Source organism: Emys orbicularis, chromosome 5, assembly GCF_028017835.1.
Source record: "Emys orbicularis isolate rEmyOrb1 chromosome 5, rEmyOrb1.hap1, whole genome shotgun sequence".
Classification (NCBI taxonomy): Eukaryota; Metazoa; Chordata; order Testudines; family Emydidae; genus Emys; species Emys orbicularis.
Genome location: NC_088687.1, coordinates 25252867 through 25279642, shown reverse-complemented (window position 1 = coordinate 25279642; position 26776 = coordinate 25252867). Strand labels below are relative to the sequence as shown.

Sequence of the window (26776 nt, the reverse complement as noted above, 5' to 3'; positions counted from 1 at the left end):
TCCCTACTACAGTCAAGGTCCCCAATCCTGCAAACATTTAAATGTGTATAATTGTGCCCATGTGAGTAATCCCATTGATTTCCATGGTACTGTTCATGTGAGTAAATTACCCATGTGCTTAACATTTAAGATTTGGGCATTGATTTGCCCCAGTTCCTTGGCAAAAATTTGGAACCTCTCTGAAAAGCTTTGCCAGCTGAGAACATGGCTTCTTTTAACAGAGTATTGGCCTGGTCTATCCTACAAAGTTTTGTGAGCATAGCTATATCCACCAGGAATGAGGAAAATGTCACACTCACTAGCTACCCCCAGTGAAGATGCAACTACGCCAGCAGAAGAGTATTCTGAGGGTTTAGCTAATGTAGCTATGCCCAGGGAAGAACTCCTTCTTCTGGCTTACGCTGGGTCTGCAATAGGTGGCTCTGCTGTACTGGCTAAAGCTCTGTAGTGTAGACATGGCCTTTCTTACAGTGTAAGGCTTTGATCCTGCAACTGCCTCCAGGTGGGTAGGTTTCATGTGCCCACACAAAGCCCATTGCAAATCAGTGGCACTCCAGATGACCGCAGCAGAGCGCAGCTGTAGGAGTAGGGTGGGCCGAATGGTTTTAGTCGACAAAGGAGGGCAAGTAGTTTGATTCTGTTATCTCTAGTTGGCCGGGGGTTATTTTCTGGTTTGGGGGAGGCTGCGGGGCTAGGGCTTTGTTTATATACACACTTAGGGGAGAGATTTCCAAAGGCACAAAGAGCAGTTGGGTGCCTCACTGCCCTGGGTGACTCTCTCTCTCTCCCCAAACGCCCCCAGTAATGCCAGGGAAGGGGCCGCAGGGAAAGCCCCCCTCCCCCCGCCAGCTGCAAGGCAGGGCAGGCTGGAAAGGGGCCGGCTGGGCTGGGCTGGCTTGACACAGGAGGGCGGAGGCAGGTTTCCCCGGGGTAGCGGTGCAGAGGCTGGGCGAAGCAGAAGCAGCAGCCACCAGCCCAGCATGTCGTACTGCTGGGGAGCCGGCTCCTGCGGGCAGCTGGGGCTGGGCGAGGCGGCCGCCGGCGGGCCGGTGCGGTGCCGGCGGGGGCCAGAAGTCGGCGGGGGTTGGACGCTGCTGGAAGCGGCTTGCGGGGAGCGCCACACGCTCCTGCTGTGGCCGGACGGCACCGTCTGCTCCTGCGGGGCCAACGCCCGGGGGCAGCTGGGCAGGAAGCTCCGCCCGGGGCAGTGGGGCGGCTACACGCCGGGTAAGAGGCTGGGAACTGCCGGGCTCCAGGCGCTGGAGCTGCGGGGCCCTGCGCCACCGGGGGCGGGGAGGACGGGGCCAGGTGCACTGGGCGATGCGGGGGCTGGGGCAGGCTGGGTGCAGCGGGGGATCTGTGCTGTGCTTTGTCCTGACCCCGGGCGCTGGGGCCGGAGCTCTCCCGGCACTAGGGCAGGGCTGGGGGGTGAGGAGGGTTCCGCTGGGTGTGTGCAGCCGGCCGGGAAAGCCGCCCCGGGAAGGGTGGGGAGGGGAGCCGAGCCCACCCCGGTAAGTTTCTATTTCTCCCTCCTGCCGATCCAGCTGCAGGTTTCGGATTCCGCCTGCAGGTCGCTGCTACTTTCGGTTTCGGTTTCCTGGTGGGGGCCATCAGCTGCTGAGAGGCGAAACCTAGCCGCAGCTGCTGCTCTGCTTTCTGCCTGTGTGGGGCTGGCTGGCTCTACTCACCACCAGTAACTCAGAGGGACTAGGAGTACTTGTGGCATCTAACACGGCTGCTACTCTAAAACCTGTCAGAGAGACTAGGATCAGGGGCTAGCCGTGTTAGTCTGTATCCACAAAAACAACAAAGGCACCAAGTGGGGTTTTTTTTACCCAGGAAAGCTTATGCCCAAATCAATCTGTTAGTCTTTAAGGTGCCACCTTGTTGTTTTTCAGAGAGATTAGTGAGAGCAGGTAGAGAAGGTGACAGCCCTCTCTGCACCTGCAAATCAATATCAGTGCCAGGGTGGATTTGATTTAAATCAAATTGATTTAAATCACTAGTCAGGAAGACTCAAATTAATCATGGTTTTCTACATAAAAGTGCATTCTTGTTGGTTGTTATAACCAGGGCCGGCTCCAGGCACCAGCTGAGCAAGCAGGTGCTTGGGGCTGCCAAGGGGAAGGGGCGGCACGTCGGGCTCTTCGGCGGCAATTCGGCGGAGGGTCCCTGTCCCTATCGGAGGGAAGGACCTGCTGCCGAAGACGAAAGCTGCGCAGTGGAGCTGCTGCCGATCGCAGCTTTTTTTTTTTTTTTTTGCTGCTTGGGGCAGTGTCTACTCAGTGTCTACTCGGCGCTTCTTGGCTTGTCTCTTGTATTCATTAAATGGAGCATCTCTTGTCACTGTCCAACAATAGTCTGCAAGCATTGATGGGCTCCATTTGCCCTGATAGCGTTTCTCCATTGTTGCAATGTCCTGGTGAAATCGCTCGCCATGCTCGTTGCTCACTGCTCCGCAGTTCGGTGGAAAAAAATCTAGATGAGAGTGCAAAAAATGTATCTTTAGTGACATGTTGCAACCAAGGCTTTTGTATGCCTTGAGGAGGTTTTCCACCAACAACCTGTAGTTTTCTGCCTTGTTGTTTCCGAGAAAATTTATTGCCACTAACTGGAAGGCTTTCCATGCCGTCTTTTCCTTGCCACGCAGTGCATGGTCAAATGCATCATCTCGAAGAAGTTCAAGAATCTGAGGACCAACAAAGACACCTTCCTTTATAATAGCTTCACTTAACCTTGGAAATTTTCCACGGAGGTACTTGAAAGCTGCTTGTGTTTTGTCAATGGCCTTGACAAAAGTTCTTCATCAGACCCAGCTTGATGTGTAAGGGTGGTAACAAAAACTTCCTTGATTCAACAAGTGGTGGATGCTGAACACTTTTCCTCCCAGGCTCCAATGACTGTCTGAGTGGCCAATCTTTCTTGATGTAGTGGGAATCTCTTGCACGACTATCCCATTCGCAGAGAAAACAGCAGTACTTTGTGTATCCAGTCTGCAGACCAAGCAAGAGAGCAACAACCTTCAAATCTCCACAAAGCTGCCACTGATGTTGGTCATAGTTTATGCACCTCAAAAGTTGTTTCATGTTGTCATAGGTTTCCTTCATATGGACTGCATGACCAACTGGAATTGATGGCAAAACATTGCCATTATGCAGCAAAACAGCTTTAAGACTCGTCTTCGATGAATCAATGAACAGTCTCCACTCATCTGGATCGTGAACGATGGTGTGATGGCAGCCCTCAACATCAATGTTGTTGCAGGCTACAAGATCACCTTCCATGAAGAAGAATGGGACAAGATCCTTTTGACGGTCATGGAACATGGAAACCCTAACATCACCTGCCAGGAGATTCCACTGCTGTAGTCTGGAGCCCAACAGCTCTGCCTTACTCTTGGGTAGTTCCAAATCCCTGACAAGGTCATTCAGTTCACCTTGTGTTATGAGGTGTGGTTCAGAGGAGGAGGATGGGAGAAAATGTGGGTCCTGTGACATTGATGGTTCAGGACCAGAAGTTTCATCCTCTTCCTCTTCCTCGTCTGACTCAAGTGAGAATGATTCTGGTGCATCAGGAACCGGCAGCCCTTCTCCGTGGGGTACTGGGCGTATAGCTGATGGAATGTTTGGATAATGCACAGTCCACTTTTTCTTCTTTGACACACCTTTCCCAGCTGGAGGCACCATGCAGAAGTAACAATTGCTGGGATGATCTGTTGGCTCTCTCCAAATCATTGGCACTGCAAAAGGCATAGATTTCCTTTTCCTGTTCAACCACTGGCGAAGATTTGTTGCACAAGTGTTGCAGCATATGTGTGGGGCCCACCTCTTGTCCTGATCTCCAATTTTGCAGCCAAAATAAAGGTGATAGGCTTTCTTAACCATAGTGGTTATACTGCGCTTTTGTGATGCAAAAGTCACTTCACCACAAACATAGCAGAAGTTATCTGCACTGTTCACACAAGTACGAGGCATCTCTGCTCACTTTGGCTAAACAGAAATGTGTCCCTTTGCAAAATCAAACACTGACAAATAAGAGAGCACGACACTGTATGATTTCTAGAGCTGATATAGGGCAATTTGTTCAGCAGAGTGATGTAAGCTTCGTTATGATTGCATCATCCATGACTTCTAGGAATAACATGATGCAATTCATATCATGTATGACGCAATACCAGCTTCAGATTGCATCATTCATTGTTTTGCCTAAAAAGCAAGTACTGTCCAAACCCAGTCATAGATTTATTCATAGATCCAGTCAAAGATGTATTTTAGTCATTTCTGGTTTAAATTGAGATCCCTTCCCTTTATAACTCACTTATCCTCCGCCATTCCCAAGTCAAGGGTCGTATATACTGACCCAATAGCATATCTTGAAAACTAGAGCCAATCAACAATTTTAAGCATCATTTTCGTTCTCAGTGACCCAGAATTAGTAAAGTTTGACTACATTTATTTCAGAAGCATTTTGGCTGTAGAGCAGTGTTATGTATCTTAATTAAACCCATGTTTAGATAGGTTTTTTCACCAAAAAGCATTTTATCAAAAAAATCCAATTTAAATTTAAAAAATCTGATATTTTTGATTTTTTTTAAAAAATCATTGATTTTTATCCACCTTGATTGGTGCAAATCAATATCGGTACAAACAAGCCTTGGTCCTGCAGAGAGACTTATGTGTTTGTGTAACTTGTAGCCTGCGAATAATCCCGTTAAAATTACAGTGCCTACACGAGTCTTGGCACAGAATATTTTTTGTTGTTGTTCATGGTATTCTGGCTACGAGCATTTTTTTTATTTTAAATAAAGCAATGCCTAATTTGGTGTCCTGGTGTTGTCAGGTTGCATATCACGCAGACAAGATGAGTCACACTTTCTGCAAAGAGAGTGCTGTCACTACGCAAAGGTTATGTGGCTGGTGGTTTATTTGTCGCTTTCCTGTGGAGCATCAGAGATGGCCATGGTTGGAGATGTGATGCTGGGTGGGCCGGGGCACTGAACGTTCTCTCTCTTGGGTGCTTGCCTGGCTGGTTCTTGCTCAGGTGCTCGGTGATTCTAACTGATCACTGTATGTGGGGTTGGGAAGGAATTTCCCCCCGATCAGATTGGCGTTGGTGGGGGGCGCTTGCCTTTCTCTGCAGCATGGATAATCTCTGTGTCACTTGCCAGGATTATCTGGGTATATCTCACTTAATCATTTTCCTGCCATTACAGGCGCCTCAGGCATCGGTGCGGCTCAGTCCCTTCTGTTTTCCCTACGTGGCATAGAATAGCCTCGTCTGCTGTGGGCTGTCATACTTTGGTCTGATTTTGGTTGTTGGGTTTAGTGTGCAGGTGGTGGGGGTGGCCTGGTATCTACAGATGGTCAGGCTAGATGATTTAGTAGACCCTTCTGTCTTTAAATTCTGTGACTAGAAAAATAATTCAAATGGCAGGATTTCAAAATCATCCCTTATGGAAGAACATGAAGTTTAAAAAGATAAACCTTGCTCAGAGAAGGGTCCCCCCACCCCCACAATAAGGTAAAAAAAATTAACAGAGGGAAAGTGTTTAGTAAAATACAACACAAGCACTGAGACTTTGGGTATACAGCATAAAAAAAATAGAAGATGCTTCTCTCTAAAAACATTATTGATGTTAAGGAAGCAAAAATATGTCAAGAGTTATCAATATCTGAATCTTAAGCCATCCCCTGAGAAAATTCTTACGTGGCTGACGTAGCTAACATTTTGGCATCATAATCAAGAAAGACTGCAGGCAGTCTGTTTTGCATGGCTTATCTGCTGCTCTGCACACTTCTGCACAGCAGGGGTTATGTATTTAAACCGTTGGCTAGCTTTTTGTATAATTAGATTTTTAAAAATTGGTTGAATGTTATGTTGAATACACATGAATTGCTACATGAAATCCTCCCTTTTGAGTGCTGTTGCTTTGGTGTGGTTTCCAATTTGTTTTGGTACCAAGCTATTATCCTTTATTCGCAGGTTATCTACTTCATTCTAACTTAAAGGAGGGTGTGGAACATTCCACACTGAGACCTAATGGGCTGTTTATAAGCTTTTGAAATGTTTAAAATATTTATTACCAAACTTCAATTTGTGGAAAAAATCGGTTCAGATGTGGTGTCCAAATCCCTAAACTCAGTTTTGTGGACTACTGTATCTTGTAAATACAGTGAGTTATCACTTTCTTTGTCCAGATCTTCCTGTATATTCACTGTTTCCATTATGCCACGAGAAGTAGGTTATTAATAATATTCCAGAAGCAAAAACTTTTGTTGAAAAGAATTAAGGATGGTTGTGTTGGCATTCTCCCCCTCAACCTCACCCACGCCAATACAACTCCTGAAAAGCAAGAAAATACCAATTTATGGAACACCTTTTAACTGTACCCCAGTGACCATGCAGTGCATTTTCCCTGACTGACAGACTCAGCATCCTTCCAAGGAACTTCCTTTTGCTTCCAACAAGATAAGGAAATGTGCTTGTCACAGTCCACAGGTTCAGTACTCTGGAACTGCTCTGAATGAAATTCAGACAGGACCCTCTTGTAGTGTGACTACCCCTCAGAGCACACTCTCTTTACGGCAAGCCTCCTTGGCTGTTTCCCTGAGCTCCCCGCAATGAGTCCACCTGAACAGGACACCTGGGGAAGCCTTACATGCCCCCCACAAGGGCCATAAACCCTCAACTTTGCAGTCAGCAGTGACTGTCAGCCAGCCTTGTAAAACAGAAGGGTTTATTAGTTGTCTGGAACACAGCGGAGAACAGATCTTGTTAGCACAGAAAGTAGGAAGATTCAGCATGTCCGGGGGAGGTGGGGGAAATCCAGAGCCCTGGGCCCTCCTCCCCCCCCCAGTCCCAAACCAGGAGACTGACTAGCTTCCAGCAGCCCACCCTCACTCAACCCAGTTGCCCCTCCTCCGTCCTTTGTCTCTTTCTGGTCACCTGGCTTCACCTCCTTCGGCTGGCTCCTTGCAGAGGGGTCCCGGCCATCAGTTGCCAGGATACAGAGTGTCCGCCCATTGTCTGGGCCCAGGGAGCTAGACGGCAGTCACACCCGCCCTTTATGAGTCTGTAACGATCAGACACCCTTGTCCCACTACTTAGATCAGTGGTGGGCAAACTGCGGTCCCTCAGGGTAATCCGCTGACGGGCCGCCAGACAGTTTGTTTACGTTTGCACGGCCGCTCCCACTGGCCACAGTTCACCGTTCCTGACCAATGGGAGCTGCAGGAAGCGGCGCAGGATGTTCTGGCTGCCGCTTCCCGCAGCTCCCATTGGCCGGGAATGGCGAACCGTGGCCATTGGGAGCTGCAGGCAGACGTGCCTGCGGACAGTCAATGTAAACAAACTGTCTCGAGGCCCGCCAGTGGATTACCCTGACGGGCCGCAGGTTGCCCACCATTGTTCCAGTAGCGCCTGGTTACTAGTATTGTTTATGGCTGGAATCTGACCAATCAGGAAGCAATGTGTTTTGTCTCCTTTCCATCTGATTGCTTCCTTTTCTTTTTCTATTGAGTTCAGAAGTAAACATAGAGCTGTTCCCCTGTGAATCCACGCCTTTCCTCTCCCTGCTAGCCTCTTATACTTTCCTTACAATTTCTGTCTTCTTCCCTATTGCTGGGGCTGTGTTCCATTCCTCAGGAGTAGGAAAGTTGCTTTCTCAATTAACAGTTCTCTACCAGCCTCTCTCTTTCCTTTGCTTATTTCTCTTCTTGCTGCCTGGATCATCAAAGCCCTATCTAAAGCAGAATTGTATTCTGTTAACATTATTATAAATACATACCTTGAATCTAGATATTTCCAACCAGGTTATAACAGCTTTATAAAGGCAAGGCTAAATTTTAGGTTCAAAATCAGGACAGTGGAAGGATTGTCCCATTGCTGTAAGTATGGATAAAAATAGAATTTTACACAAAGACAATTACTTGGCTAAATTTCCCCCCCTCCTTTCTCTTTTTACTATTTTTGAAGCTATTCAAATGTTAGTGCTTTGTCCATCTCAGCCTACTTTCTGATTTTTCAGAAAGCATTGAAGTCATAATTCTGTACAAAAGAGATCATGGTCTGTTCTTATCAATAAAATTATTGCTACAAATTTGGTTTTATGACTTATTTCCAGCATCAAAGAAGAGAAAAAGTTCTCACAACCCATCTTTTCAAGTCAAAGTACAATAACATTGGTAATTAGCAAACCTAGAAAAGAGAAATGAAAAGCTGTGAAAGGTGAATTAAGATTTTAGGCTGATGTGTTTAAATGTTTCCTTAGTGCAGGGGTGGCCAACCTGTGGCTCCGGAGCCACATGCGGCTCTTCAGAAGTTAATATGCGCTCCTTGTATAGACACCGACTCCAGGGCTGGAGTTACAGGCACCAACTTTCCAATGTGCCGGGGATGCTCACTGCTCAATCCCTGGCTCTGCCACAGACCCTGCCCCCATTCCATCCCTTCCCTCCCCCTCCCCTGAGCCTGCTGTGCCCTCGCTCCTCCCTCCTCCCCCCTCCCCCCCAGAGCCTCCTGCAGGCCACGAAACAGCTGATCAGGAGGGAGGGGAGGTGCTGATCGGCGGGCCTGCTGGTGGGTGGCAGGCGCTGGGGGCGGGGAGCTGATGGGGGGGGTGTTGTCAGATGCTACAGGTGTGGTGCTCTGCCTTCTCCTATGTTGATATCACTCGGCTGCATGCGTGTGTTCCCTCTGTGTGCTGCCCCAGCTCTGTGCAGATAGCTGACACAGCAGACCCGAAGAGAACCCCCAATAACCACAGAGTCTAGTAAGATGCAAAGTCACGTCGACTAGGTTTATTGCGACCTTGGACACAATTGCAGTTCCCTGTAGGTTTCTTAGCCTAATTCAGGGCATACTACGAGAAAGTGCCTCTTGGCAATGGACCCAGCTCAGTCAGTGGCGGGACTTTCCACTGCCCCCTCAGCCGGACAAAGACACCACCCCAGGGATACATTCTTATACACAGGTACAAACAAACAAGTTACACATCACTCCTGACGTATTGAGGTGCAACCCCTCTATGTAGCAAGGTGCCGCCTCTCACCTTGTACAGATTGATTCGATCAAAACAACTCTATCCATCATTTTACCCTTTTGCCCTTGTCATTGGGATGGGTCGGCCTGTTCCATGTTATCTGTGGAATGTTCCAGTATAGTGTGTTTTGGTACCATGTTTATACTTTAACTTTGCTAGGTGAATATATATTTATGCAACATCAGCCCTTTTCCTGCCAGCTTCTGTGAACCGAGCCGGCCTCTGGCTCACAGCTTAACTTTGCTTTATGTTAGCAAAGTCTTGACCATTACTTTAGTTCAGGCCTTAGGCCTCATACCAGGCCTCTGATACCAAGATTTATATCTCAGGGCCTCCTCTTACTACAGGGGGCTGCTGATGTATTGCTGTGGCTCTTTGGCAATGTACATTGGTAAGTTCTGGCTCCTTCTCAGGCTCAGGTTGGCCACCCCTGCCTTAGTATAAAAGTTCTCTTATATTCTTCTGGTACTGCCATAATTTTTTCCCCTGAGGCACATTAGTGTTAAGTGTTAGAAAACTGAGACTGCCCTTGTTTTTCCTCTGTATTAACCAACACACTCATGGTCCTGTGTCAGCTCTGATCTTTCCAGTAGAGGAAGGAAACTCCATTTAGAGCCTATTTATGCTACTTCTTAATTAGTGGGAGGAATCATCAATGTGAATTTCTTCCCCCAGGAGCTGAGTGTTGCTATATGACTAATCCTTTGCTATTGGCAGGTATGGTTTGTGTATATCTTTTATTTCTGTAACCTCTAAATAACATTTTTTCCCCACCAAAAAGAACAAATTCAAGCTTTAGAAGCACAGATTATTGTCCATGTCAGCTGTGGAAAAGAACACTCGCTGGCTGTTTGCAACAGAGGAAAGGTCTTCTCCTGGGGAGCTGGGTCTGAAGGCCAGCTGGGCACTGGAGAATTTAAGGAACAAAGTTTAATCCCGAAGTAAGTAGCCATTTAAGCAGAATGTTTCAGACTGACAGCATGGTCCCCATTTGTGCACCTCATGAAACCACTACAAAATCTGGCCCAGTTTGACATGGGTCACTGGAACTGGAAGGTCTGAGAGATAAAAGTTGAGTTTTGGGGGAAGTTTGCAGGGCATTGAATCTCACATGTAGCTGTCTCAAAACAGGTGTAAGAGTATTAAGATGCTGTGCGTGGTTTCCCACTCTTGCATAGCAATGTTCTTTACTTACCCAAACACAGCATTTCATCCACAAGTTAACTTTGTCTCTGTATGATTTCTTTTATCATAAATGAGGGATTAGACAGTGGTTCAACATCACCTGGATTGTTTGCAGCTTGTTTAGAAGAGATTTTTCTGCTAACTATATTGGGGGTGATGTAGGCTTCAGCATGCATGGAGAGAAAACTGCTTGAGGATTTCAGATTCTTTTTTTCAAGTGCACTTACAGGGCTTATTTATAAATCTCAGTACATGTACTCATCTGTGAATATGGGGCTAAATTCAGCTCTGGCATAAGTGTTCCAGTGGAAGTCAGTGCCAGAGCAGGATTTGCCCCCTGCAATTTTTGGGCAGTGGTGCAGCCAGAAGTTAAAATAGAGGATACATGTATTTATTTCACATAATCCTGTTAGTTGTTCTTGTAAATGACATTTGTTTTGCATCCCCCACCGCGAATGTCCGATCAATGCAAGTTACGTTGCTTTGCCAAATATGCCTTTTTCTAACCATTTTGCACCTGACATGTTTGTGACATGACTACTGAATGGTATACAGAAATGTAAAGCACAAACAGTACGAACACAAACCCGTTATTTTTATAGCAAGTATATTTCTGTCTCTCTCTTTCCTGTATAAGGAGAATTGTCGTTTACCTCTCCTTCCCTTATCCCTCCTCCTCCTCCTCCTCCTCCTCCCTCAAAGTCAGATGCATCTAAGACCAGGTCAGCTACTTCAGCTCCCTTTAATCCTGACTAAAGTTTAGGCTGTACAAGAAGCATGGGAACAGGTCTCAACTCTCTTGCAGGGTGCACCGAAAATTCAGGATCAAGCTCTAGAGTCTAGAGCTTACAGTTTGTTGTTATTTAGAAGCCAGTGCACGTCATGTAACACAAAGCTATTTGGGGACCTTCACTGAGCTGCTGTAATGTTCAGAGTTAGATTTAGGCTTGGATTATGCCCCCTTTTGCCTCAGGTGGCAGAGAAGTCAGCCCGCCAGAACCTCCCCTTCACCAGCGTAGGTGGGTGGGGGGAGGGGGTAGCAGCCAAACAGAGAAGCTCCAAAAGTGGGTGGTGCTGACCAGGAAGGGAATGTGGCAATGATGTCTCAGGGATGATCCTATGGGGGCATGACCAATTTAAAGCTGCACTTCCCTAGGGGAATCCTTGTGGGGGGATGGTGCCTGCCCTTTCCCTGACCTTAATTCTTTCCTTCCCCTACTTTGCTTCCCAGCAGGAGATCACTAGACCTCTCCTCACCAGCAGGGATGCAAACAACTCCTCAGCACATCAAGTTCTAAAAAGCCAGTGAATGTTGTAAAATAGTCGCTAACATCTGTACACCACTGTAGAAGAATCATCCTGACCAGACCATGACTCTTTGGTCACGTGAGGAATGGTTTAGCTGGCATATGAAATTCCGAGGCCTTGCTGAACTCAGGAACAAAATGCTCCCATCCTGTATCAGATGAAACTCTAGCACTTCTTTGCCCATTTGTAACGTTGTTTTTCAGTCTTGTAAGACAACATTTTTAGTTAGTTAGTTATTCCCCACCCCACCCTCCCATGCATGCCCTTTCTATCTGCTTGTTGTGCATGGGGGTGGGAAAATTGTAAGCCGTTTATTAAAACTCACATTTGAAAATGATTGAGTGAAAAATATTGGGCCCATTCTTAACAGCACTCGACACACAGACTTAAATGGGAATTTAGCACATGGACTAGACCCAGTCTGTATGACTTTATGGCATATCAAACATGGCTTCTCAAGGAAGTCTGTAGAAGAGATAGGGTTTTTCAAAACGTTTGGAACAATCTAAAACTCCAGTCAACTTTGTTTTACATGCATAGGCAATACCAACAGAGTCTATTCAGAGAGCACTATTTAGAAAAGAAGCTTTTATAATTAAGAAATATAGCATGCTTTTTAGACCCTTAAAATTCAGACATAAGAATGGCCATAGTGGGTCAGATCAAAGGTCCATCTATCCCAGTATCCTATCTTCCAACAGTGGCCAATGCCACTGAGGGAATGAACAGAACAGGTAATCATCAAGTGGTCCATAATCCAATCCATAATGGATTTTCATTACCAAAAAATCTGACCTATAAACAATCTTCATGCTAAATTTCTAGTTTTTGTTCCAAACTGCTAAGACACCAAAGTTCTTTTTTTTTTTTTTTTTTTTTTTTTTTAAAAACCACCTTACAACATTTTCTCCATTATTAAAATTTATGTTTGCTTTCTGTTTCCCACCCTGCCTTTGTAGTAAAACAAACAACAGAACAATATTTGCCTGAGCTTTCTAAAGACGTTCATCATTAGGAACCAGACCCAGAAAGTTTCACTCTCTCCAGGTGAAAATTTGACAACGTTCTAGGCAAAAGTCCTTTTTAGCATGGACATGTTTGGGGAACCTTAACTTTAGCTGTAGCTATGCTCTCCAGCTATAATGTTTATTTATGGATATTTTTGCTGTCAAAAAAAGTTATATTGCAGTGGATGCGTAAGAATTTATTCTGAATAGTGTCAAAATACAGTGCACGTTCACCTCTGTGTGAATAATAGACAACTGAAGCACAGGACATATTAAGTCAGAGTCCAAATGACACATTTATGTGCATATATCCTAAGTAGTGGAGAAACAACCTATTGCAGAAAACTCTGACTGGCTAATGACCGGGCAAAGGTAAAACAGAGACTGTGCAGACTCAGTGTTATAAAATATATTATATTTTAATATTATATAATATTATAATATTAATATTTTAGGTATTACATCATCTGTTTTCTGAAACATAATTGAGTTTTTCATATGATCTAGAAACCAGGTTAACTTGGCTGTCCTGTTATCTACTACAGGAAAATAGATGGTCTCTCTGCTCTCAGAATAATACAAGTCACCTGTGGGCACTTTCACTCAGTTGCACTGGCACAAGGTAATACACGTTTCATTTTTAAATTATGTCCCAAGTGCAATGCAAGCAATTCTGTTCTTTGGTGCAGTTAATTTATATGCAAGTCAGATGTTAAGTTATCCATTACTCCTTTAACAGAAATTATTATTATTAATCATGCTTGTTAACGGTAGTGCTCATGGACCAACCTAGAATGGAGCCCCATTGTGTCAGATACGATGCAAACACAGAGTAGTATGCAGTCCTTGCCCTGAAGAGTTTACCGTCTAATAGACGAGACAGAGAAAAGGGAGGGCAAAGAGATGCAATATGCAAGCAGAGCAATCAGTGTGATGCGGGAAATGTCAATTTATCTTTTTCTGTTTTTCCTACAGCCCAAATAATGCCCAGTACCTCATTTCTGAAAAAGCCCGGTGGGGCCAAGTTACCCATTGGTTAGTTATGCTCACAAAGGAGCTGCTAGTAACGTTTTTTTGTCAAAGCGTTAGCTATTGTGTCAGGTGTTGTCTGTGATGGGAAGGCAACCCTTCTCAAAACTGCTATTTAGATAAGAAAATGTCAAAAATCTTCCCCACATTCTTTTTGGGAATTGTTCATTTGATAGGTAAGATCCATCTTCAATAATAAAGAGATGAACGTGTCCCTTCTTCCTTCTCCTAGTGAGGAACCACAATTCCTGCTATATGAATTCTTACATCTTACACGATGGTTGGATGGGCAGAGAAGAAGCTTCCTCTGTTGTTGCCTGTTCTGTACTTCTTCTATAATTATTTTTATAATTAATGGAGATATCCCATCTCCTAGAACTGGAAGGGACCTTGAAAGGTCATCGAGTCCAGCCCCCTGCCTTCACTAGCAGGACCAAGTACTGATTTTGCCCCAGATCCCCAAGTGGCCCCCTCAAGGATTGAACTCACAACCCTGGGTTTAGCAGGCCAATGCTCAAACCACTGAGCTATCCCTCCCCCCCAGCTAAATCTGCCCCCTTCTGTGGCTAACCAGAAGGCACTCGGTTCTAGGGCTGTCAATCTGGCACTTGTCATGAGCACTACATTAAATATATGCATTTGGCATAAGATGTCATGTTAAGAGGGTGGTATTTTATTTTGTTATACAGGTTCACTGACATTTTACTAGTAGAAGGGGACACTGAGAAAAGTATTTTCCATTCATTATTTTTTATTGTTAAATGAAAAACGTAACACAGTTTCTGTGAGCATACAGGACTACCTGACTCCTCAGTTTTGGATGGATTAGGAAACTACAGATTCTAATTTCAGTTTGTTACAAACACAAGCTGTGTAAAATTATTCTGTCAGCACAGTGTCACGCAGCTCCAGGTATTTGCCAAATCACAAGCATGAGGAATAATGGGTATGTGCCAAATTTAGTTGTCATGACGCCCCGCTGTCATTGGGGTAGTGTGTGGGTTAGTGAGCATAGAATTCACCCTTACGTGGCTTGACTGAGTGCTAAATCTGCCCTCCTCTGTGGCATCAAGTTCACATCAAGGGCATAATTTTTCACAGCTCTCAGTGAGCTAGTTAGTTAACATGTTGCTTGAAGGTGTGTCTTCTTTTACTTTGTTTGTCTCTTTCTTTTAAAAAAATAAATAAAGATGGCAGAGTCTTCTCATGGGGACAGAACACCCATGGCCAGCTGGGCCTGGGACAAGAAATCCCCTCCCAGCCTAGCCCACAGCATGTCACATCTCTCAGCGGGATCCCCGTGGCTCAGGTTGCTGCCGGCGGGGGACACACCTTTGCCCTGTCTCTCTCGGGAGTTGTGTATGGGTGGGGAAGGAACAACGCACGGCAGCTGGGATTAAACCACGCTAACACAAGAGGTAACTCTATCCTTTCATTTCTCAAGGAAACTCCATCTTAATTCCAGATTTCCTCTCGTTGTATAGACTCTCCTGAGATAATGGGATGGACTTAGACTGTTCGCTAGAATGAACCATGACTAGAACTAGATGAATATGAGGGGGAAAAGGATACGTAAATGTTTGAATGAATTTGCACCAACTGTGTTTGCCTTCTGTGCATGTTGTATCAAATGAGTTTATTGGCGGGAGAAATCACCAAAACAGCAAACTTTAAGCAATAAATTGCAGAATGTTTGCAGGAAACACATTTCGAATTCATATCCACACTGGAAACCTGATTGTAAGAGTTGTACCTACCCAAAGAGGGAGCAGAAACGTACTGTGACATTACCCAGGGTACAATCTGGACTGATGGACAGCTGTGTCCTCGCAATTCTCCAACCTGGGGTGCCTTTTACACTGCTTTGCCGTGAGAGCATCCACTCCTGGTCTGCTCACACACAGCCTCCAGCATGTAGGTTACTCCCAGTTATACCATATCAGTGCTATAGCCAGCCACTCATGAACTACTCTGCAGGGCAACACCAGCAAACTCCCAGTCCTGGACTTCCCTCCCCGAAATGTGCGTTTTGTACTGCCCAGCACCCTCCTGGACAATACAAATTCATATAAAGTCCGTTATTTCATTAATAGAATAACAGGGGTGGCCAAACTGTGGCTCGTGAGCCACATGCGACTCTTTTACCATTGAAGTGCAGCTCGCAAGCCCCCCAGACTCCCTCCCGTTCTCCACCTACCAGACCTGAGGTGGGGGGGAGAAGCTCAGGACCTCGCCTTGCAGTAGGGTGGTGGGGTAGGGGTTTCTGTCCAGCGGGGAGGGGGGTCTTGGGGCTTCAGCCCTGCGGGGCTTGGGGCTTCAGCAGGAATGGGGCTGAACCCTCAGCTCCCGGCAGGTGTGTCCTGGCTCTTGAACTTCTAAAGATTGTTATACGTGGCTCGGAGGGCCAGTAAGTTTGGCCACCCCTGGAATATGATATGCACAAATCCTGTTCTCCCAAATGAAGTTTCCCAAACACACTGGTTTAGATAAAACAACTTTATTAACTACAGAAAGACTTTAAGTGATTACAAGTAATAAGGCATAAAAATCAGAATTGGTTACAAAGAAATAAAAGGTAAAATGTAACTAATACTTAACAAGCTAAGTGAATTCAAAGCAAAGGTCTCTCTCACCAGAAGTTCCAACCATCTTACTGGCTGAATCCTTTAGTCAGGATCCCTCTCCAATGCTGCTTCCTTTGTTTTTCAAGCGTTGTTGATGCTGAGGGTAGAGAGAAAGGGAGAGGTGGTTTGGGGTGTCTGCTCTCTCCCTTCCAGCCATTTCTCTTGCACAAGAATCACCTCCAGCTGATGTTCAAGAAACAGAAAGTCTGTGTCAGGAACCTCAAACTGCTGCTTTGTCAAATTCTTTGCCCATACCCTCTCTCCTGCAGAAGAGTGGCCACTTAATCAGCTGAGGGTCCATTTGATCTTGTTGACACTTGGCTGAGCCCTTGGCTAGCCTTTTGTCTCTGGGGAACTGGTTTGTGACTGCCCCCCAGAACAGGTTGCAGCATGACTCAGTAATACCACACAGTGGAATCTTTACATACAGGGTTGCCACACACATTTTACCACAACAATAATGATCAGCAAATCCTGCGTTTTCAAATGATAGCTCCCAATGCATACTTAGTACAAGTTTTACCATAATCCTCTAAAAGGGGTGAACATAGGGGGACAGACTGTCACACATACCACCTAGCCCATCAAAACAGCTTGAATGTCTAACATTGAACTCTTTCAATGTCTCCTTACAAACAAGATACCATGTAAGAACTATTTACAGAAATTCAGTGAATCATGTGAACAGCAATTAAATTGGAGAAAATGATGTGTTTGGACAGGAAAAGATGAGATGATTGACTCTATTCAGCCAGCTCTAACCATAACATTTCCACAGCTTGTATAATGGGCCCACGGTTCAGGCAGCTGTGGAGACAGTAGCATCTTTAGAAACCAGAAAGAATGACCAATTCATTTGAAAGCTGATGGTATAAAAACCAGCAGAGTAATGTGATAGTATTATACTCATAAAATTCTGGCCAAGCTAACAATATGCAATTTCTGTCTGGATGGAAAGTTTGATGGTTCGCTATTTTCAGAGAATCTGTTAGGCCAGATTTAACCTGTATGGAATGTGAGGTTCGGGGGTGGTGGGTTGTTTTGTTTGGCAGTCTGGATGTTTAAGCCAGCATCTTCAAGCACCCTTTGGGTTTCTTGCTCAGCCTGTAAGATTTCCCACCAGGAACCAAATCTATAGTCTGTTTGCAGATTACAAATCCAAAACAAAGACAAAAACTACAGCCAGGTTGATGGCTTTCAAATGCAACTTCAGCATGGCCTAGAGCAAAAACTCTTCTGTTTCTACTTCTGCTCACCAGACAAAGCACTTACATTCCTTGCACTAGTTGATGCTATAGTAGGTGTGTATGTAAATACGAGGAGACTAAAGCACAGATGATCTCATTTTGCCCTTAAACTCCCCTTCCCTTTTAAATATTTTAAATAATCATGGTCAGATGATATGAAATCTCAGCGGGCGAGATGCTAAAAAGCAGGGTTAGGGTAACCCAACATCTGGTGGATGGTGCTCTGAAAGGAAAGAAGCCATTTCACATGCTATAGGAACCTGTGCTTCTCCAACAGAGCAAGTCTTCAAACCGTATGCGGTAGCTGCTCTGAAGACTATTGGCGTGGTCTATATCAGCTGTGGAGATGAGCACACTGCAGTGCTCACCCAGGTATGCTCCAAATCCTTCTGTGTGATGGACAGCCAGGCCATGACAGTCTACAGATAAGTGTGTGTGTGTGTGCGCGCACGCTTACTTGGTATGATGGCACAGCAAGGCTTAAGGGCCTTCGTTTGATTTTGGGGGACGGAGGGATTAGAAGACCCAGGCAGTGCTAATTTTGTGCAAAGACCTTAGGCCTCGTAACTTTCACTGAGGTCTCTGGGATGTTTATGTGCTCAAGGATGTCCCGGTTGGACAGTGCTGCAGTCTCTGGTATTGGAAACCCCTGTTGAGCATTTACATGAAACAGAACAAGGGCAGCTTAAGGTTATGAGACCCAGTCTTGCGCCCATTATATTCAATGGAAACTTTGCCATTGACCTCAGTGAGTATAGGATTGGGCCAAATCCTGCTCATCTTACTCAAACCTATGATGGGACTACTCAGATGAGGAAGACAGGAAGTAGGATATGGCCCAAAGTGCTGTATAACCATGAAAGTCTCCATTATCAATGGATAATTCAAGAAGCTTTGTTCCCAAAACAGAGCTTTTGGAAACACCCTACGTATAGCTACTGTTTATCCCAAAATTAACAACTATCCCAACAATTAACAATTATTAACGATTATTCCAATATGTACAAAAAGATGTAATGACAAATGTAAACAGGTTTTGTACTGTAGGAAAACGTTGGTATTTTGGAAATTTTACTTTAAATCTAAACAAAGGCTACTAATGACAATAGAAATTTAATATATTTTTTTCTAATACCAAAAGCTGTTTTCTGAAAAATTATCAAAAATAAATGGAAAGCACATGAAGTAAAAGCAACATCCCTGCACTACTTCTGACATAGAAATGTTCTCCAACCAACCAGTCCATATGTTCAGCAGGTTGCTTTTCCCTGGGGGGATGGGGAAGGGTGTGTGTGTGTGTGTGTGTGTGTGTGTGTGTGTGTGTGTGTGTGAGAGAGAGAGAGAGACCCCCATTACTTTGACTACTCCTTACAAGAGGGTTATGAATCTGCTATCTCTTCCATACTTAGCTCTGTACCTCAAGCTGCAGGTTCATGCTTTTAGTATGAGAAATCCCAGGTTCAGACCATGCTGGCGGCCCAAACTGGATTAGTTACATGCCCACCGTGAATATGATCCTTCATTGGTTTCACTTGTGTATGGCTAGATTGTATCATCTTCTCTCAACAGTCTTTAGGTTTTCTTCTTTTTTGTTGGAGGGGTTAAAATAAATTAGGAGGTGAAAGTCCCATAACCATGGCAAACTAAATTTGCTTTTGTTTCAACAGGATGGCAGTGTGTTCACATTTGGAGATGACAGTGCTGGACAGCTGGGACATCGCTCTTCAACCCAGATGCCTGGTCCTGAGAAGGTCGAATGGATAGACGGTCCAGTTTCCCATTTGGCATGTGGAAGGTGTATACTGTAGGTCATGTTTTTCATAATACAGTAGTCACATTTTGCAAGAGAAAACAAAATTGTTTTCTAAAGGAAGGTAGACAATTTTGGGTATTTTTTTTTTTAACCAGGTGTGTGCCTATTAAAAGCAAATAACTGCTTCAATATAAAGCTAAATTTGCACAGTTACAATCAAAGGGTCAATTAGTGAAGAAGTTACCCTCCAGTTCTGTGAGAACACAGATACATTAGGTGTTTGCAGCAGCCAGTAGAAACAGAGTTTTAGGGTGAAGTTCAGTGGTACGCTCTGACTGCTTTGCACTCATTCCTTCATTAACAGTAAGCAGCTGTAAACCCAGCTTTAATTGTCCTGTGAAACTGGATTTCGTGCTCCTTCGCATCAGTGGAGGGATGCAAAGCATTCAGAATATTCCAGTAAAGCTGGCTCTTAACGTATAATTATAATACAACTTGCATATGCAGATTAGACACTCCTGAGGTAGTTCTGCTGTCTGGATTTTTTTGTGGATGGTCTCTATATAGCAAATTCTAGAGGGTTCAGAGGTCTGTTGCATACTGTAATATGAAATAAAAATAAGGCAGTATAGTGTATGTATTGCTCTTCATTGATCTCAAATTGTTTGCAAATCAAGGGCCAAGCTGAAGTCAAATAAGGCAAATAGGCCTTGGTCACTAAGTAGTAGTATCCTCCTTTTCAGATAGGAACACTGAGTTACAGTGGGACTGTGACTTACCGAAGGTCACACAGACTGTAGTCAAGTATCAGAGGGGTAGCCGTGTTAGTCTGAATCTGTAAAAAGCAACAGAGGGTCCTGTGGCACCTTTAAGACTAACAGAAGTATTGCATCTGAAGAAGTGAGGTTCTTACCCACGAAAGCTTATGCTCCCAATACTTCTGTTAGTCTTAAAGGTGCCACAGGACCCTCTGTTGCTTTTTACAGACTGTAGTGGTGAAGAATAAAGCCCATCTTGTCTGATTCCCAGTCCTGTGCTCCAACCACTAGATATCCTAGTGAATTTGTACAGGTGCCTTTATAACCCTGGTTTATCATCAGCTGACTTATTGACTGGAAGGGAGAACAGAGAGTTTTCTGTGACAGATTTGTAACATGTTATCTCTTCTCTTTGGCAGCTATCACACCCTGGTCTACATGTCTACTTCTGGGCAGGTTATATCTTTTGGACGTGGTCCCCAAAGACACATTGAAAATGGAACAGCCAGTAACCGAGGGGAGCAGACACAGAACTTTGACATCAGCAGTCTGGTTTCAGCTAACGGTACTGATTATAAGTGGAAATATGTTTGTTTTTACACAATGTGTAATGAATCTGTGGAACTCATTGCCACAAGAGATAACTGAGGTCAAGACCTTTAGTTGGATTTAAAAAAGGATTTGACATTTACTTAAATAACAAGAACATCACTAGTAATATTAGATGGTATTAGAATATCTATATTTAGAAGGAATATAAAGCCCTCATGCTTCATGGCATAAATCTAACGCTAACGTGGGCTACAAAGAAACAGATGATGCCATCACAGGAATATAACTGTCATGTAATTATTTCCAAGCAACAGAGAATATACAATGAAAGTATACGGGGGAGTAAAATGTTGTTGTGCCTCTTGCCTGTATTTTTCTGTAACATCTCCCAGGGTCCAGTCCTGTAACCTGCTGAGCAGCTTCTGGGCATTTCCTAGCCCTCTCCATTCTCTTGACTTTAATGGGAGCTGCGGGCATTTAGCTACTTGCAGGTCTGGGGCCAGATCCAAAACCCCATTGAAGTCAATAGAAGGACTTGCACTGGCTTCAGTGGGCTTTGGATCAATGCCTAAGGCCCAAGAAGACAAAGTAGCAGCATAATTAGCAGCAGTAGAAATTGAGGATTTGGGGCTGAACTGATTCATGTTCTTGTAGATCTGTCGGGCGTCCAAGTGAAAATGATTTTTGCTGGAACGTATGTCAACTTCGTCAGTACTCTTCCGTCCCAGGTAGTGATATCCTGTCTTGTAGATTTCATTTAACTCATTTGTTTCAATGATAGTGGGCAGAATTGCAAGCAGTGTGTCACTAGCATGTTAGCAAATTTAAGCTCTATTCATTTTAAAGCGGATACACCTCTACCTCGATATAACGCTGTCCTCGGGAGCCGAAAAATCTTACCATGTTATAGGTGAAACCGCGTTATAGCGAACTTGCTTTGATCCGCTGGAGTGCACTGCACAGCCCCGCCCCCCCGGAGTGCTGCTTTACCGTGTTATATCCGAATTCGTGTTATATCGGGTCGCGTTATATCGGGGTAGAGGTGTATGTCATGTTTTTGAGAAAGGTTTGGAAGCAATAACAGCGGCAGCAGTTTTTGCCGGGAACCTGCAGTAGTTAGCAATACACAGAGGGGAAAACGGTAATTTCCAGTTTATATCTCAGCCAAATCTGAACAGATTTACATGGGGCCCACAAAAGATACCTCCCTGACCCTAAGTTCATTCCCTTGTGAAGTTTCAGTTTTGCTGGCTGTAAACTATGAAGGCATTAGAGGTCTTAATTAAGGTTCTTATTACTTTTTTATGAGAAGTATTATGCAACTTTCATATTTGCTCTTAGTAACTTTATTCTAAAATCAAATTTTATGGGCCAGATCCTCAGCTGCTGTCAGTGATCATCACTGCATTGATTTCAATGAAACTTCGTTGATTTGGCATGAGGATCTGACACAGTGTTTTAAGAAAGGAAAATCCATTCCTTAATTATACTCAAGTATATGAACCAATGTTGTTTTTAAAGGAAATATGTAACAAGTTTGTGTTGCAAGACTAAATCACCCAGTGTTAACCTAGCACACAGAGAACAGTAGAAAGAACAGTTACAGTGGTGGGTATAATTCTGACCATAATATCACAAGGAGGAAGTTGAGGTTGAAGAGCTGCAGTATGGGCTGATGATAATATTTGGTACTTATATTGAGCTTTACATCTTCAGCGTTCTGTAAAAACATTAATTAACCATAGCAATAGACTAGCGACGATTTATGGCTTTGAGCCCTTTGTGGAGAATAGTGGTTCTCCATGGATGCTCCATTAACCATAAGTCATCCACAAAGCCCTTCCTGGTAGTCTGCTGAATGAAATAGTTTGGAGCTAAGTGATGGTTGTTGGAGCAGGAGGACGTCCAGGTGAGACTGGAAGTTTTCATTTAGTAGTTTGAAGTTAGTTAGAACACAGCTCATGTATCTATATTGCCTGGTTCAGGCTAGGAGAGCCAGTTGAGCAGAGAAGATCCTCCAGTCATCAGCTCAAGGATTTCTCAAGCAGCTCACTTTAATCTCCAGAAAGTGTAATCCATAAATACAAAGCAAATCTGGAGACCCGCAGCGGTTGGTAGGAAACTATGTGGTCCCCTAACTCCTCTTCCCACCCCAAATTTAACAATTTTAATCTCCAAAACCTAGTTAGTGGCTCTCTTCCTGTATTGACCCTTCTTCCTCTCTAGAATTATGTCCAGATCATTCTAGGACTGGTTCATATGGAAGTCAATAGCAAAACTCTCATTGACTGCAATGGGAGCCTGGTTTTAGAATTGGTTGCTATCTCAAAGAACTGGTTGGCATAGAGAATCAATGCAGGAGCTTTCAGACTGTTACTACAACATACCTTAACCTGGGTCCTTTTTCATTTTACTAACTGTTGGATAGATGATAAGGGATACTGTGAAGAGGAAAATTGGTGACCTTCAGGAGCTAAAATTAAGTTGTGAGGGATCCTAGGTACAGTTTGGTCCCATCTCTAAGGGTTAGTAATGATGATCTCCTTCTTCTGCTTCAGAATCCAAGCCAAGAGAATTGCACGTTTATTGTTTGTCCTCCCACTATGTTACAAAATGTAAATAAAAATAAATTTTTCTTTTCCATTTGGGAAGAATCAGGTTTATCATGGTAGTACTCTCATCTTGTTTTGCCTTTTTACTTTATAGCCTTCCACATAAAATAAATCTACTTTAATGTCAGGAAGAGTAGTACAAGATTAGTGAACTGGTAGTTTCTCCACGTAGCCTGTTGCATTTACCTGCCTAATGCAAATGCAGGGTCTTCAGTTTTGAGCAAAAGTGGGAGCAGATTTGATCAATTGCTTTGTAAAAAGCTTATTTGCAGTGGGGGTTTATAATTTTATATACAACCGTATGCATTTACTAAACTTAATCTTTTATTGTTGTATCTTTGCTTTTTGGTTTTATTTAAGGATCTTGAGCATGCACGTGGGATCTCTCCCGCAGATACCCTGCAGAAGATTAGCAGGCTTGACAGGACATTGATAGATAAATGGATGGCAGTGACAGTTGGCACTGATGAATTCCAGGAGGCTAAAAGGTTGCTGTCTACCACTTTTCTACATTATGGGATATGAAGACTTGTCTTTAGACATCTTTATAGTCAATGTACTAAAAACTTATTCATAAACTTTAAACAAAAGTAGGGTCTGTTTTACTGCCTTTACTGAAACTACTAGGCCCATACCTAGCCTATAACGTGGCTGTCCTACAATTTAGCCAGCCTTGTATGAACACTCTTTGATGACAACCAACCCTGACCAAACACTGTTTCTGAACTCAATTCTTTAATTGTTTTTCATTGAATCATCAGAGACCTGTTTGCTGCTAAATGGGAATTGAAGCAGATCCTTAACTGACTGGAAAGACACCCTCTCATTTCATTTGGAGTCAGATTAGATTCTAAAGGCCTGATGCAAAACTGGTTGAAGTTAATGGAAAGACTGTCTTCACTGGGTTTTAGATCAGGCCCTGAGAGAGAATAAAAATCCTGCAGCAAACAGTATCTTCCTCTAAATGACATATCTTAAGAAAGCATCTTTTGGCAGTAGAAAATTCATCATGCAAACGTGCTCTCTTAATAGCTAAAATAACAGAGTAATTGCTTAAGATTCAGTCTTGTAAATGACTGCGCGCTAATACATTGACCTACTAGGTGGGATAATTGTTTAATGCCTACTTTCTTGTATTATTGTGCCTTTTTTAGGGAAATAGCCGTGATATTTTCTTCTCCTGCTTGTTTAAGTGCAAGTTTTTTAAAACCCAGGTAAGTGATACTTTCAATGCCATTCTTTGCAAAGTTTAAACAAGAAGCTAAAATTGTAAGTCAACTAAATTATGAAGACAAAAACCCTATCCCCATTTCCAGAAGATGTACCTGCTGGGTTTAGGGGTGGCAAGGGAGTTAAAGCAGAGCGGTGCCAGCCATTTTTAAGTTTGAATAACCGTCATGTTGCTAAAATAACAGGAGTACTTGTGGCACCTTAGAGACTAACAAATTTATTAGAGCATAAGCTTTCGTGGGCTACAACCCACTTCTTCGGATGCATATATAGGTGCCACAAGTACTCCTGTTATTTTTGCGGATACAGACTAACACGGCTGCTACTCTGAAACCCGTCATGTTGCTGCGGGACAAGAAGATTCCAGGTAGCAAAGGGGGATCATGTAGTTGTGATACACTCCGCTACTTCTTTAACAAAGGAACACCATTCAACACGCTGAATCCCCAGCACCCATGCTAGCATATGCTACACACTGCAGTATATGCACTAGGCAGCCAGAGACCCAACCGTACCGCTAGCCAGCAGACCACGCTTGTCGACTGGCCAGTCTACTGCTTGGCCTCCTCAGCATTCGCAAGTGCTCGCTAAGAATCCTGACCACCTCGTTTGCGAGTGCGCTTAGGGGTGTGTTGAAAAATGCTCCCTTTCCCCTCTTCCCGCTCCTCCACCTGGGCAGGGCAGATCTAGCCCATGGAATTTACCTGAGTTTCCTAAAGCTTTAATTTTAAAATACCCGAATAAGAATTGCAGAAACAAGCTGCCGGCTGAGCTAAGATGTGTTCTCGTACTCTTTCACTTCACATCGCAGTTCTACAGCTCTAAGGCTAACAACAATCCTTCGGGGCTTTTTACAGAGCTACAGCGATTCTAAGCTTGTTTATATTAAAAAAACAACCCACAGGTGTATGATATAGTTTTTGCTGATTTAGGGGACAGGGTTGGTATTGTGCTATTGAGCCTACAGAGTCACTGGTTCAAATCCAGCTCATTAAAATAGTGACTGACACTTGGGACCGTCTGAGGGCTGTTTGGTGGCAGTGTGACCTGAGCAGGTAGTCTTAGGTCATTTCCCAGACAGTGGACCCTTGTCCATGTCACAGTTGGAACTGGCCCTCTTTTTTTAACAGTCTCAGCAGAGACACCAAGGATTGAATGGGCACAAATACTCAGCTGTCCTCTTCCCCCTGACAGGTGATGCTTGGTTGAGGCATGCTGACTGGGCATTGTGGGAAAGCTTGCATTGCCACTCTGTCCTGTAGATTAGCAGAGAGAGTCAATTTCTAGGGCTGTCAGTTTGGCACATTGCACAGCACTAAATTCTGAAGAAGAACCTTTTAAAAATCAGTACTTGCTAAAGGGGAAAGAGCATTTTCCAGAAAAGATTTTAAAAAAACAACCACCCTAAAACCAAAATGTAACCATTGAGGTATATTGCAGCAGCCTCCTTTATTGTATAAAATGAGGTGTATATTTTTCCTAATCACTTTAGCTCTGCTTTGGAAGCAAATGGTGTTGGTGTTGATCTACAAAAGGCAAGGGATGTATTTGATGAGCTAACCAAAAAGGAGTGGATTGTTAACCAGGTAAAACATATTGCAAGTTTTTGTGCAAATTATACTCCGGGTATAACTTAATTTAACAGGGGGTCGGGGTGCACAGGCTCGGTATTCTGGAATTGCTCTGAATGAAGTAGAGACAGGACCCTCTTGTAGTGTGACACCCCGCATGGCGCACACTCATGAGGGCACAACTCCTTGGCTTCAGCATCTCCTGCGTCTGACCTTGGAGTGCTCAGCACCCATTTCATGCTGTGAGCTCCCTGCAGTGAATAGGGTACCTGGGAAAGCCTTCCACACACCCCCAGGGGCCGTGCACCTCCAACTTCGCAGTCAGCAATGACTCTCAGCCAGCGTCGTAAAACAGAAAGGTTTCTTAGTCATCTGGAACACAGCACAGAACAGATCTTCATAGCACAGAAAGTAGGAAGATTCAGCAAAGTCCATTTTGGGGAAACCTAGAGCCTGGGGCTCTCCCCACATGTCCCAAACCAGGAGACTGACTCGCTTCCCGCAGCCCACCCTCAGTCACGTCCAGTTGCCCCTCCTCCGTCTTTTGATCTGTTTCCAGGTCTTCTTGCAGAGGGTGGGGCCTGGCTATCAGTTGCCAGGACACAGAGTGTCTGTCCATTGTCTGGGCCCAGGGTGCTAGTCGGCAGTCACATCTGCCCTCTAGGGTCTCTGCACGATCACCCACCCTTGTCTCACCACCTAGATACTTGTGCAACATATAGGGGAAACTGAGGCACGCACAGTATTCCAACAAAACATTAAGTAAATTCCCACTTCATCACACAGGGAGCTACTGATTAATTTGTTAATTAATTAACTTGCAAGGGAATTTTTCTCTGTGTGTTGGGGAAGACATGAAG

The 26776-nt window shown here is 44.2% G+C and overlaps 1 protein-coding gene across 1 annotated transcript in view; it reads left to right on the top strand.

The window, feature by feature from the left end:
• Window positions 1-980: 980 nt before the first annotated feature.
• The window catches only part of LOC135879024 (probable E3 ubiquitin-protein ligase HERC6), a 40822-nt gene continuing 15026 nt past the window's right edge, over window positions 981-26776 (top strand). Inside the window, exons 1-11 of the mRNA XM_065404825.1 lie at window positions 981-1227; window positions 9822-9981; window positions 13086-13162; window positions 14760-14987; window positions 17718-17812; window positions 19108-19235; window positions 20371-20516; window positions 21158-21231; window positions 23476-23603; window positions 24270-24329; window positions 25838-25931. Of these exons, the coding sequence (XP_065260897.1) occupies window positions 981-1227; window positions 9822-9981; window positions 13086-13162; window positions 14760-14987; window positions 17718-17812; window positions 19108-19235; window positions 20371-20516; window positions 21158-21231; window positions 23476-23603; window positions 24270-24329; window positions 25838-25931 (1437 nt within the window). The remainder of the gene's footprint in view (window positions 1228-9821; window positions 9982-13085; window positions 13163-14759; window positions 14988-17717; window positions 17813-19107; window positions 19236-20370; window positions 20517-21157; window positions 21232-23475; window positions 23604-24269; window positions 24330-25837; window positions 25932-26776) is intronic.